General features: G+C 43.0%; 1 protein-coding gene across 16 annotated transcripts in view; it reads left to right on the top strand.

Moving 5' to 3' along the window:
- Positions 1 to 13759, top strand: part of TJP1 (tight junction protein 1) — a 338860-nt gene extending 325101 nt beyond the window's left edge. For 7 of the 16 annotated variants that reach the window (XM_083475511.1, XM_083475501.1, XM_083475514.1 and 4 more), the window contains 5 exons: positions 3229 to 3398; positions 4889 to 5366; positions 6875 to 7092; positions 8062 to 8205; positions 12148 to 13759. In XM_083475511.1, coding sequence (XP_083331637.1) covers positions 3229 to 3398; positions 4889 to 5366; positions 6875 to 7092; positions 8062 to 8205; positions 12148 to 12242 — 1105 coding nt within the window. In that variant the 3' untranslated portion in view covers positions 12243 to 13759. The remainder of the gene's footprint in view (positions 1 to 3228; positions 3399 to 4888; positions 5367 to 6874; positions 7093 to 8061; positions 8206 to 12147) is intronic. The other 9 variants (XM_083475513.1, XM_083475510.1, XM_083475508.1 and 6 more) reach the window with 2 other exon arrangements.
- The last annotated feature ends 263 nt before the right edge of the window (positions 13760 to 14022 follow it).

Here is a 14022-nt window from a genome sequence, read left to right as displayed (position 1 = left end):
GCCTTCCACCTGCCCGCATCCCCCCAGATCTCGCTGCTTCTTGCTTCCTTGTTCACCTTCCATGCTTCACTTTTTCTGTCATGGCGCCATCTGCTGCACTGGGAGCAGAATCACAAGCAATATCGTGCTCATTGTGCAGAGTACTGCAGACAAGCTCAAAGCCACTATGGTGGTAAAGAGGGATGGTTGTGGGTCGCGGGGACGGGGACACAGCTGCCATTCCCCACTCCTGCTGGCTTTGAAGAGTTGCCCATCTTCCCCTGCTTCAGTTCCTGCTACATGAGCAGTACATGTGAAAAGGATCTAGGAGTCTTGGTTGACCACAAACTTGACATGAGCCAACAGTGTGATGCGGCAGCTAAAAAAGCCAATGCAATTCTGGGCTGCATCAATAGGAGTATAGCATCTAGATCAAGGGAAGTAATAGTGCCACTGTATTCTGCTCTGGTCAGACCTCACCTGGAGTACTGTGTCCAGTTCTGGGCACCACAGTTCAAGAAGGACACTGACAAACTGGAACGTGTCCAGAGGAGGGCAACCAAAATGGTCAAAGGCCTGGAAACGATGCCTTATGAGGAACGGCTAAGGGAGCTGGACATGTTTAGCCTGGAGAAGAGGAGGTTAAGGGGTGATATGATAGCCATGTTCAAATATATAAAAGGATGTCATATAGAGGAGGGAGAAAGGTTGTTTTCTGCTGCTCCAGAGAAGTGGACACGGAGCAATGGATCCAAACTACAAGAAAGAAGATTCCACCTAAACATTAGGAAGAACTTCCTGACAGTAAGAGCTGTTTGACAGTGCAATTTGCTGCCAAGGAGTGTGGTGGAGTCTCCTACTTTGGAGGTCTTTAAGCAGAGGCTTGACAACCATATGTCAGGAGTGCTCTGATGGGGTTTCCTGCTTGGCAGGGGGTTGGACTCGATGGCCCTTGTGGTCTCTTCCAATTCTATGATTCTACATTTCCAGCTATTTCACTGACTGGAGAGCTACAAGTACAATGGCACATGGTGATAGAATACATGGTGCCCCTGCAGCCAACCTTTAAATGTTCCTCCATTTTAAAAGCATGCCTTGTTAACTAGAGATAACCATGTGCTTGATCCTCTTCTTGTAGAAAGAAAGCTTCAGGAGAAGAGATTGCATTCCTCTAATGCTGGTCTGCTTGTACCTGGGATAGAGCTGTTTTGGAGTGATGGGGCTGGTCTTGGTTGAAGCTGAAGGCAAACTTCAGTCTTGCACTCAAAGATATATAGGTGTATTTTTGTTAACCACTATCAGAAGAGCAGGCAGGCATCTCCTTCCACAGTTGCAGGATAGCTTACTTAACACAGCCTCCGAGATTTGTGCAGTTTGCCCCCCAGTTAGTCTGGTCCCATCCTGAGAACTCTTCTCCTGGGCATTGATTGATTGATTGATTGATTGATTGATTGATTGCCAACCCTTCACCCTAAGGTCCCAGGGCAAGTCACAACATTAAAAAACAGAAATAAGGTGGGTTCTAAAAATATACTCCAAAAAATATACACCTCAAGTGTGAAAAGCCAGAATAAAGAGGTATGTCTTCACAGCATCCACCAGAAATAAAATGAAGTGCCTGACAAGCCCCTGTGGGGAGGGAATTCCACAAGTTAGGGGCCACACGCTCTCTCCCAGGCCACCCCACCCCCACCCCTCTGAGAACAGAGGAATGACCAAGAGAGCCACTTTGCTGATCCCTGAACTCAGGAAGTTCTGTAGGGGAGGAGGAGATCTTTCAGATATTTGAGGCCTGAGTCATTTAGGGCTTTAAACACTAATGCAAGCATCTTGATTTGGGCCCAGTGCAGCTGTTTTAAAATGGGTTATACGAGCTCTAAATGGAACCCCTGCATTTTGGGCCAGCTGAAGTTTCTGAGTTGTCTTCAGGGGCTGCGTTTCAATGGAAGGCATTGCAATAATTCAGTCTGGAAGTTATTGGGAACTGAGTACAGCGGCCGGGTCTTCTCTGCAGTGGTAATTATGCTTCTAGATGATGCTTCATGCGCTTGTCAGCTGTAGCAAGAGGTGCAACAGAATATCATTGAATTGTACAGTTGGAAGGGATCCCAAGGGTCATCTAGTCCACCCTCCTGCAATGCAGGAATCTCAACTAAAGCATCCAGGGAAGGAGAGTGCACCACCTCCCTAGGGTTAGGGTTCCACCGTCAAACTGCTTTTACTGTCAGAAAGTTCTTCCTATGCTTAGTTGGAATCTCCTTTCTTGTAACTTGAAACCCAGAAACTTTCTTGTAACTTGTGGTTCCCAGAACAGGACACAGTACTCCAGGTGTGGTCTGACCAGGGCAGAATAGAATGGTTCTATTACTTCCCTTGATCTGGACACGGGACTTCTGTGGATGCAGCCTAGAGTAGCATTAGCTTTTTTGGATGCTGCATCACAATGTTGACTCATGTTTAGTTTGTGGTCCACAAGTTTATACAGACTTCGAACAACAGTGGGCCCAGGACAGAGCCCTGCAGCACTCCACTTGCCATTTTCCCCCCAAGATGACGAGGAACTTCTTTGGGTTCGGTCCGCCAACTAGCTGCAAATCCACCTAACAGTCGCCTCGTTCAACCTGCAAGAATATTATGGAGGACTTTGTCAAAAGTCTTACTGAAATCAAAATACACTGTCCACAACATTCCCCTGATCATCCAAGCTTCCATAAGAAAAAGAGAGATTCATCTGACATGACCTATTTTTCATCTTACATGACTTGTGTTGCTTCTCTCTGTCACCTTTGGAGGAAAGAGCAAATCTTTTCTTCTGTCATCACTTAGACATTCAACAGACCTGTACCTGAACAGATGGACAAAGAAGAGAAGAGTAACCTCTTCCTAGTGGTTTTATCTCTATCTTGGAAGAAAAGAAGGAATTCAGGATTATGGTCGACTGATTGCCTTGCTTTAAGGCAGCAATGGGGAGCCTGTGGTCCTCCAGATGTTGCTGGACTAGAACACCCACCCACCCAATTTCACAATTGGCTGTGCTAACTGGGGTTGATAGGAATTGTAGTCCAGCATCACGTGGGGAGACACAAGGTCAGCACCCCTACTTTAAGTGAACCCCAGCCTGCCCATGGAAATTCACCAGAAAAACTGTTCTTAAAAGTCACTGTAAGGAATAGCCACAAATATCACTTGGAAGGCAAAGCAGCAACAGAGAACCCTGTAGCTGACTTATTTCTCTTTTCATCCCAACAGGGGGAAGCCAGTAGACGTGGAGCCTCTGGACAGGGCTGTTGGCGAAAAGCGCTATGAGCCAGTTCCTCAAGTGACAGCCCCTCCCCCTGCACCCCCCGGGCAGTACACCCAGCCGCAGCCTGTGAATAACCCCATTGTGTCTCTGCAGCCCAAGTCCACACTGGCGGAAGGTAGGAGAGGAGCCTCAAGGCTTGATTTATTGAAACGTTTGGGGAAACTTAGTTTACGAAGGGAACAATAATTCAGGTCATACAACTACTACTAAACAGCCCTAGTTTAAGAAAACCCCAACAAACAAAGCACAACTAGGAAAAGCACCACTAGTGTTTCTGAGTCGACAGGGGTGGGGTGGGGGGCTCTCTGGTAAAATATGATGTGGTCCTGTGTAATTTAAACTGTCTACATGGCTTCTGAGATTTAGCTGGCTACGAATGGCCTTGTCCTGATTTGATTTGAGTTTCCTATTCTCACGGCTGGTTTTATGGGGTGACATCGAACGGTGGCTGCTCTTCAGAAGAACAGATCTGCTAGGGCAACAGCATGTCTTCTGCAGCTCCCCACGTATCCTCCAGATCAACTGTAGACAATCAAGGGATCCTGCCCCAAGCAGATTTGGAGTGGGTGTCCCTTGCAAGATGTTGGATGTTGACAGTGAATTTCTCATGTTTGCTGTTTCTTTTGGGGAGGGGTTGCATTACTGTATGGGAGTTGTGTTAATGAAACTTTTACTGACTACTAGATGCAGGTGGTGCTGTAGGTTAAACCACTGAACCTAGGACTTGCTGATCAGAAGGTCAGCGGTTCGAATCCCCGCAACGGAGTGAGCTCCCGTTGCTCAGTCACAGCTCCTGCCAAACTAGCAGTTCGAAAGCACATCAAAGTGCAAGTAGATAAATAGGTACCGCTCTGGCGGGAAGGTAAAGGGCGTTTCCGTGCGCTACTCTGGTTTGCCAGAAGCGGCTTGGTCATGCTGGCCACATGACCCAGAAGCTGTCTGTGGACAAACGCCGGCTCCCTCGGCCCATAGAGTGAGATGAGCGCCGCAACCCCAGAGTCGGTCACGACTGGACCTAATGGTCAGGGGTACCTTTACCTTTACCTAGATTTTGTTAAAAAAATAAAATATTTAATAGTTTCCCTTTTCAAATATATAAGACTAAACAAAGGCTGAATAAATGCACAACACCTCCAAACTTGTGGATAGTAAGAAGAATGCCTCTCATAAGTATTTTAAATTCTTTGCCTGGGCAATGAAAACTATTCTAACTGACGTAATGCCTCTTGTGGAATAATTCTACAATTTTTACTACTCATGGTTTATTTGGGGCAGTCAGTGATTGGGGGGGGGGAGGGTTGCTGTCAGACGTAGGTGAAGAACTGAAGCCTTGCTCCTGACTACTAGACATCTGCAGTCAACCATGCTTCTAACTTCAGAGAACTGAGCAGGAACTATTCATATACTTTTGAGTGCATAAGGACTAAATACCTCTTTTTAGATGAAAGCTGAGATTCTTAAATGAATTGCTACCACCCAGTAACAGCTACTTTTTCTTCTTTGTACACTCACAGAACGCAGCCGTTTCTGTGAAATATTTTGCAAACCTAAAAATGTTACCTTGGCATGCCATGTATTTAATTCTTTTAACATGTTTTGTTGCAGTCAACTCTGTGTCAGACTTTCAGAATTCCACCCTGTCCAAGCCCGAGCCGCCTCCGCCTCAGAACAAGCCAGCTGCTTTCCGGTCTGCCAGCCGAGAAGACACCGTGCAGTCCACTTACTACCCTCAGAAAAGTTTCCCTGACAAAGGCCCAGTGAATGGGACAGAGCAGATCCCAAAGACGGTCACCCCTGCTTATAATCGCTTCACAACAAAACCTTACACAAGTGCTGCCCGGCCGTTTGAACGCAAGTTTGAAAGCCCAAAGTTTAACCATAACCTCCTGCCAGACGAGAATCTTCATAAGCTGGAGTTGCCATCCAAATCTCAAAATTCTCCCCAGCCAGTTTTAAAAGCACACAGCTCGGCTCAACCCCAGTCCGAGTTTGACAACACAATGGAGACGTTCTCTGTCCAGGCCGACAAACTCAAATATCAACCAAATAACATCAACGCTGTGCCTAAGGCCATTCCCGTCAGGTAAGTCATATTACTCTCCATGGGACTGTGTTGGCTTTGCAAAAGGGTTTGCCTCAAGGCCTCCACTTAAAACAGTGGAGCTTGGGTAAATTTGACAGCTGAGAGAATCGCTGCACTTTGCCAGTTGTAAATTAAGCTTTCGTAAAACTTCACAACCCTTGGGGAGGGAGTATAGCCCCTTTGCAGACCACACACATTGAGTCCTGTTTAATCCAGTTTACCTGTGAGATCTCCTTACACAATATGTTTGGATGGCCCTCTGTCAGGGAAGCTGAGATTCCTGCGTTCCAAGGGGCGGGACGAGATGACTCTTGGCGTCCCTTCCATCTCTACAATTCTATTCGATCTGCAGAACTGTCACTCCTGCAGTTGCCACATAATACTTGTTCCACATTTCTAAGAAATCAGTCTTGGAGTGTGGCAGCACCCACACTGCGGAACTCCCTGCCTACTGACCTCAGGCGGGCGACTGCATTGCATTCTTTTGGGCAGCTGCTGAAACCATTTTTCTCTAGGCAAGCCTGCCCAGATATGTGGGATGCTGACATGTGTTTCAATCTCTTTTTAGCTTATGGTTGATTTCATTTTTTTAATCTTTTAAGCAGCTGGGTTTTGATTATCTTATTGTTTCATTCTTTTTGAAAACTGCTTTGAGGTGTTCCCCCCCTTACAATCAAGTGATATATACATTTTATTAAACAAACATATAAATAAATAAGACACACCCACACCCAGCATCTGTATTTGAAATCTTTTCAAGCAGTAAACCTGCAAAAGATCCACTACTTGAGATCCTGGAGGAAGTAGCTAGATGACGTTCATACCATTTTTTGCAGTGCAGCATGATTTAATTTTATTTAAAAAGGAAGAATCCTATGGCCATATGGTCCCTCCTGTTTTTTCAAGGTGTGGATTGTCTGAAAGTACATTTAGGCAGACATAGGCTATTTATATTTTCTTGGATTACTAGTGATTGACAAGCAAGGGAAACAAGGATGTTAACTCTTCATTCTTTCATTTGGCAAGTTTCTATGAGAACTACTTAGCCTACTTACATGGAAAATATTGCAATTCTTTTGTCTTCTCCAGCTGGATTTAATGTTGCATATTATTTTAGTGCTTTTTTGTTTTTGCATGCAAATTCTGCCCTTCTCCCCCCCCCCCAGTTATAGTTTACAAATTTAAATACTAGAAAAATCCCCAGCATTTGTAGTATATTGCATAGTATGATTGATTCTAAACTCTTCTGCTTGTTCCTGTGCTTGCTCTAACCAGCTGATCAATAAAGTCATTTCCTCATGGAGGAGGAGGAGGGTAGGGTGGAGCTGGTTCATGCGTCCTAATAATGGCTGCTCTTAGAATGAGCTGGTTGGAAGAAGGGGAGATGGGCAGGCTGGCAGGGCAGGCTCAAAAGAAGCACCATTGTTTCCTCTAGCCCTGAAGTTACAAATGCAATATCACCTCTCTCCTTCGTGGCAGCAGAAATAATTCTCTATGTCTGATTTTAGTCCTTCTGCTTTGGAAGATGACGATGAAGAGGATGGACACACTGTAGTAGCCACAGCAAGAGGAGTTTTTAACAGCAATGGTGGCGTGCTCAGCTCCATAGAGACTGGCGTTAGCATTATTATACCACAAGGAGCCATTCCAGAGGGGATAGAGCAAGAGATCTATTTCAAGGTCTGCCGAGATAACAGTATCCTCCCTCCTTTAGACAAAGAGAAAGGTGAGCGCCTTCATAATATTCACATCTTCTTCAGTGCCTTTTTCAGTTCCACGTTACCCATGCAAAAAAAGATTGTGCCAAGCTGTTGGGTTTTTAAGAGGAGGAAGGGAAAATGGAAAGTAGTTCTTTCTCAGGATCCAGGAGGACAGCTGGAAACCCCCCCTTCTGCTTTCTCTGGTGGTGGGAGTGAGGACTCAGAAGAAACATTTCGGAGTGGAGACAGGGCTTTGCCCTTTCCTTTTTTGCTAGTAGTGGAAGATCCTCTCAGAAAACTCAGAAAATGTCAAACAGCTTGACTTCCAACTTAGCAGGCAAAACAGCTAACTTGGAAGATGATGGGCTCTCCTTCATTGGGGTTTTTACACAGAGGTTTCCTGGGGAGGCTTTAGCTGTGATTCCTGCACTGCAGGGGGCTGGGCAAGGGACGGGGGAACTTGCCTCCTAGATATGTTGCAGTACCATAACCCTGCAACTTATGCAGAGGTTACTTTCCATGGATTATGCCTACAGCCCAAATTGTGTCTAATCAAAACACATTGGGTTGAATGGCGGGTAGGATTGACAAAGTCTTTTTTCCCAGCTGCCCACCCCCTTTCTTCCCCCTTTGTTTGTCTGTTTGCCAAGTGCATAAAGCTAAATGTGCACAAGTTCAGTGCATGCAAGTTGTGGGGTTACTGCATGACTTAGAAGTGTGCAAGAGGGCCTGGAGTTTCCCCGATCACCTCTTTGAGCTTACTTCAACAAAGAGTTGCCCTCGTAGAAAGGTTGCCATCCTTTGCAGTCTGCCGTTATGCTATATTCTCAAGCAATCTTCCCTTAAAGCTTCACCTGTCATGGCCACTCCGGGAGGCCAGGAGGTGATCCCAAGAGTATCTGGAGGGCCACAGTTCACACCTCTGGTGCAGATAGCATTAAGTACAAGAAGTGTTATCTCTTGCAAAATGTGTCCTTTTTGTCTGTTTACCACAGGTGAAACGCTGCTCAGCCCTTTGGTCATGTGTGGGCCCCATGGACTAAAATTCCTGAAGCCTGTGGAGCTGCGCTTGCCACATTGTGCGTCTATGACCCCTGATGGTTGGTCTTTTGCTCTAAAATCCTCCGACTCCTCGTCGGGTATGCTGTCCTCCCTCTGTCCTTTTGGGGCTTTTGGGTGCTATCGTATAATTTAAAACTCACCTGACTGAAGGTGACACTGTGTAATATAAAGATATTACTAAATCACTGTATTTGTGTCAGCTCTCCATTTCATTTTCATTACAAGTGTCTTTCTCACACTTAACTCATGATGCAAAATCATTGCAGAAAATCATGATTGATAAACCAGAATGGCAAGGTAGATAATATAATACTATACTATTGTCATTGGTCCATTCAGTAGTACAATTATCTACCTTGTTTCCTATCTCTCACACTCTTCCTGTCTTTCTATCTCTTCCTGTCCTCCTTTCTCTCTCTCTCAAGGACTAATACTGCTGCAAAACACTCTTAAGATGAGAAAGTCACACTTTCCTTTATTTTTGGGGTAAATTGCCTAAGGAATTCTGATTGGGCTTTGTAACCACATATTCACATCTTTTTTCCTTTATTGACCATAGAATGCTGTAGCAGTCCCAGTATACTGAACTTGAAGCATTAATATTTTGGATAAGCTTCCTAATGCAACAGCTGCTTATGTATAAATTTGACCTTTCCAAGGGACGGAAGCCTCTCTTGGCAGAAGAAGCCCATGCAAGCTCAGTGCCAACACATTTGGGCTCTCCACACAAATTTGGGCTCTCTTCTAAATTCTGAAATGTTATGGAGAGGTGGTCCTCTATTTCCCCCCACCCCACCCTATGGTTGAGACACACGGATATATCCCTGCACTGCCCCTTTTCCCATAGCTATGACAGCTGCCCCCTTCACTGAAGGGCGGGGGAAGCATGGCTGGTTTTAAAGCCTAGTGACAAAGATAAAATTTCGTGAAGTGGCTGCAAAGTCACAGCCTTGAGTGAAAAATGAGTGTCTTCTGCATATTAGACAAAAAAATGTCTTAAGGGGGGGCGTTCTCAGCCACATAACAAATAACCTCTTTGACACCCTTAAATGTATACATATCTGTATATGGTATATAAAAGCAATGTACTTATGTGTACAGTATTTAAAAATGTATTCATATTTGTCACTGATGTATCTATCCTTTTCAATGCCACTGTGTCAATGCGTCAAAAAAAAAAGTTAGGACATCAGACGCTTCTCTGATGGGGGGGGGATCCAGTTACCTAGAGAAATCTTGGCCGGTTGACTATTGCTGGTGTGCTATGCATGTCTTGCATGCAGCTGTTTAACTGTGTAAGCAAAAGCAGAAAGTGCTAAAAATGGACAGTTTCAAGTAATAAGGATCCAAAGTTTTGCCATTTATAATCCATATAATTCCTTCAAACCGTGCTTTTCAGTCATTATTTTGTAACAGATGAACCTTATCATGAATTTACTTGAAATGAAAAGAAAGAGGGGAATATGTTGGTTCTTCCAAGTAACCTCTGCTATTGTGCTAAAGATCTTCTTCCTTTCCAAGTTAGAGTCTTATTTGTGTGTGCTCATTCAGCAGGTGTGCGTGTGTGTTAAGGGGGTCACCTCTTTCTGTCTGTATTGGAGCTATACATCCCTTGCAGCTAACATAGTTAAATGTGGTGTTATATCAGTAATCTTGCTCCTTGAGACAAACTTCACAATTGGCCAACTCTGTCTTCTGATGTGTAAGCCATACTGTGTCTTAAATAAATACTTGTTTTCTCTCTTTTTCTAAAAACAAAACAAAAAACTTAATTGGTTATGGGATCTCTTTCTCGCTCTTTCTTTCTCTTAAGCTTTTCCTAACATGTTTTCCATTTTCTGTCCTTTGAAAAGAACATTTGATTATACATACTAACCTCTTCTGCAACACATTTTTTACAAAAAAAAAATCAAACGTACTGGCACATTATGCTAAAATATGTTACCTTGTTTCATCTCATTTCATGGAGTAGAGGGGGCAGCTAACTCCCAATTTAAATGGGCCAGAGCACAAAAAGTTAATTCCTGAGTACTTAGTATATTAAGCTGTTTTAGGTTGAGCCTTACTGTAACACTGCCACAAACTAGCCTCACATTTTTCCAAGTCGCCGGCACAAAATTTTGGCTTTTGCATTTTCAGACTATGGTTTCACTGTATGTACTAAACAAATTATGTGAATATAGTTTATCACCTGTCAGGCTATACCAGCCTTCCCCAACCTGGTGCCCTCCAGGTGATTCAGTCTACAACTCGCATCAGCCCAAGCCAGCCAGCAGAGCTCTGCATCATCTGAAGGGCAGGTGGGAAGGTTGGACCAGATTTCTGTATTACAACAAAGAAAAGGTCTTCTTTACTGACAGTTTTAAATCTAGCTTACACATAACAGTTTCTCCCAAAGACATTCCACTTGAAGTGTGTTGTTTATATTTAAAAGGACTGAATTTTTATTTTTGTATTAATGAAATGACACTGTGTTAACTGGGACAACTCCAGTGGCTGGCATAACTTAAAATGCAAACCAGGTCACTGAGTATGCCAACAAATTCTCAGCGAATCATACTTCTCTAGGCTCCACATCAGGTGTTGTCTTCCTTCCAGCACATTGGTCATTGTGTGCATCATGTTCGTTTCCATGGGTTACTCAACAGAACTGTGGGACTTATTTGTCTTCTGTAGGTCTCATAACTTATATATGTGATCTGGAGTATTAATATCTAGCCTTGTTTAATACCAAAAGATCGCAAGAGCTTCACTGTGAGAGTGTGTCTTGATGCGCATATATTGATTAAAAAAGCAGTCTCCACCCACAAAATTTCACACAGCGATTGTATTGAACTACAGGTGATCAATAATACCTCCACATGGAATGATGTGGTAATTAAGGAAAAGTTGAATTAATTTTCTCAGCATTCTAGTTTATATAAGTGGAATGATAACTTCATGTATCCTGTTTCTCTTTGCCCAGAAGTAGATCCTGCTTTGTTCAGTGGGGTCTACTTTCATGTAAACACACACAAGGACTGCAGGTGTAGGCTTGGAGTGTACAGTTCAACGTGGCCCATAAGATGCCTCCTTTACCCACCTCAGATTTGCAATAAACCTTACCTCCTCTGCCCCCCCCCAGCAAGAGAAGTTCGCTTTTTAAATTAGTGCTGTACTTGCAACCCCTAAATGAGGTCACATATGTTGAAGACTGCACAGGCAGCCTTAAAGGGACAGGAAGCCAGGAGGAGGAACCTGTGACCCTCCAGATGTTGTTGGACTCCAGCCCCCATCCTCCCCAGCCAGCCTGGCCCAGTGACCAGGGGTGATGGGAGTTGTGGCCTAAAGCCTATATGGAGGGCAACTGTTTGGGGAAGGCTGAGCTATTGCACCATGGCAGAGCAGTTTGCCTGTAGCTAGCCTGCTTCACAGTGGACTTGAGACAGTTTCTCCCCGCCCCCCATGACAGTTGTTGGAGTTTTTTGTGTTTGCCCTATGATGAAATTTAAGGTGTAGCTAGGTTGTCCAAAAGCTTCCCCTGCAGGTGCTGAAGTCCAAACCCGGTGCCTTGGGTATTCTTCAAGAGTATTCACATGGTGGACTTGGTTCATGTAGCCTAGTTGCCCTTGAATCCCATAGTTTGTGACATGGAAGTCTCAGGGCTTGATAGCCATCCAAAATCCTCCTTTCACCATTGTGTTTATGAATCAATCTAATTATTAGATTCTCAGCCTCTATGCCTTAACAAAGCTCTTTCTGGCTACCAGGAGAGAAAAAAATCATACTATGTGGGTCTGCAGGGTGAGTTCAGAACAGGAACTTACATTAATGGCCATCTACCATGGGCATAATTCCTTGGAGATGTTCAATTAAGAAAACGTTTAGAGCAGCTAAATTAAAAGTGTGGGTTCCTGTATAAAACGTGAGGCGATCTATACATCAAAACATATTCTGGTTAGCTTTAGAGGTATTGTTATCCAAGATGCTCCACCTTTTGATGATGGATACTAAACTACCACATTGTTTTCCTCCCACAGGTGATCCCAAAACCTGGCAGAACAAGTCTCTTCCTGGGGATCCAAACTATCTTGTTGGAGCAAATTGTGTTTCGGTTCTGATAGATCACTTCTAACCCTTACGTTAGCAGACCAAACCAAGATTTTAAAAGCAAAGCAAAACAAAAACACCTTGCCTAGAAACTGAACCAATCTTTTTTCAAGTATTAAGAGTTATCTTAGTGTTAAGCAATCTTTGCTTTGACTAACAATGGATAATGAGCACGTTCCGGAACCATGGTCAGGGTTTATGCTATTAAGCAGCCGGGCAGATCAGCCAGGGACCAAGGCAAGGTTCTTATGGGTTCCCTCTGGCTTTCCTTAACTGGACACTTCAATGGCATCATAGCTTAAAACTCACTGAACTACCACTGAAGCAATGCAAATCATTATTATTTTCAGATGGCATTTAGTTAGCGTTCCACTACTGAATTAGGTCTTTTTTCTTTCTAAAGCTTTTTTTCCCTCTCTCTCTTTTTTATATAAACAAAACACTTTAATATGTGTGTTCAAAATATGCAAAGACTCTTTTTCTTTTTTAAAAAACAAGTACTTTTTTAATGCATTTTGCCCACAAAGTGGAAATTAAAAAATTGGCCAGCACAATATAGAAAATCCCCCCTCTGTTGAGAAGGGAGAGTTACATGCACGTCTACTTTGATTGTACATGAAACACACTTTTTTTCCTTTTGTTATGGGAAAGAGCGCATGTGGTATGACTATGGTTCATTTGCCTCTGTGGATCTGTAAATTAACCACATCTACAACAGACACGTTAACCAGCAGCCTTACCCTCATGTTTTTACTAGTCTTAGCTGTCATCGTAGTTCTCCGTACTACTAAGTTTGTATGGCTTCTGTGCTTACTTAGATTAATACATATTGAGAGGGGTTGAAAAATTAATTCATTTTGTGAACTTGCTGGTTTAGAGAAAGAGAGAGGGAGAGAACTAGGCACACTTGTTTTTGTGTGGATCAACCAGAGGGGAAACCTGAAGAACATGATGGTATGTTTTCTGCTATGCATTTTGAAAATTTATAGATGTTATAGATTGCTTGTATATAACTCGTGCAGACCACTTTTGTTCTTGGTTTGTAAATTAACTTTTATAAGCTTTACCTTTTTTATATATATAAATATATATAAAAATACAAAACAAACGTTTCTTAATATCTTTGTATTCTCATACCTTTTGAGCCTTGAACTTTGACATCTTGCAGCAATAAAGCAGCATTTCTACAGTACGTGAAAACAAGGACTTTTTAAAAAAAGAAAATGCACAAAGTTATTACCTTTTTAAGTGCTGCATTTAAAGACTAACTCAGAAGTCTATAGTTTGATTACATTCTTGGAGAATAAAAGTATCCCTACTGTAATTTGTGATAAGGATGCTGTACTATGTGCCCTGAAATGTATTTTTTTACTAATAGACAATTTATTATGGCACATCAGCACTATCTCTGTTTAGATAATATTCCACTGCATTCTGTTAATCAGTTATTTAGCTATTCAGGTGTGGCTGATTTTTTTCTTTCTTTGCCGTTATTAAAAATTACACATTTCTAAGTATACGGAATAAAGACTGTTTTTAAAATAATAGAATTCTAGAATCTTCTTGTTTCTGTCTGAAATGCATGCATGTGCACACCTGAAGATTTGGAGGTCCTGATTCACTAAACTTTTACCTTGCATCATGAATACAGTTTTATTCAGTTCAAGACACATTAGAGTACAAGGCTTAATGCACAGTTGGAGTGAACCTGACTGAGCTGTTAAGGCCCTCCTAAAAAATAGCGTTTTGTTGTTGTTTTTTTAAAAAAGATGTATCTAGCAATGAGACTTCTTATATTTATCACA

Source organism: Podarcis liolepis, assembly GCF_965112155.1.
Source record: "Podarcis liolepis genome assembly, chromosome: 14".
NCBI classification, from domain to species: domain Eukaryota; kingdom Metazoa; phylum Chordata; class Lepidosauria; order Squamata; family Lacertidae; genus Podarcis; species Podarcis liolepis.
This window is presented reverse-complemented; position numbering and strand designations above follow the sequence as displayed.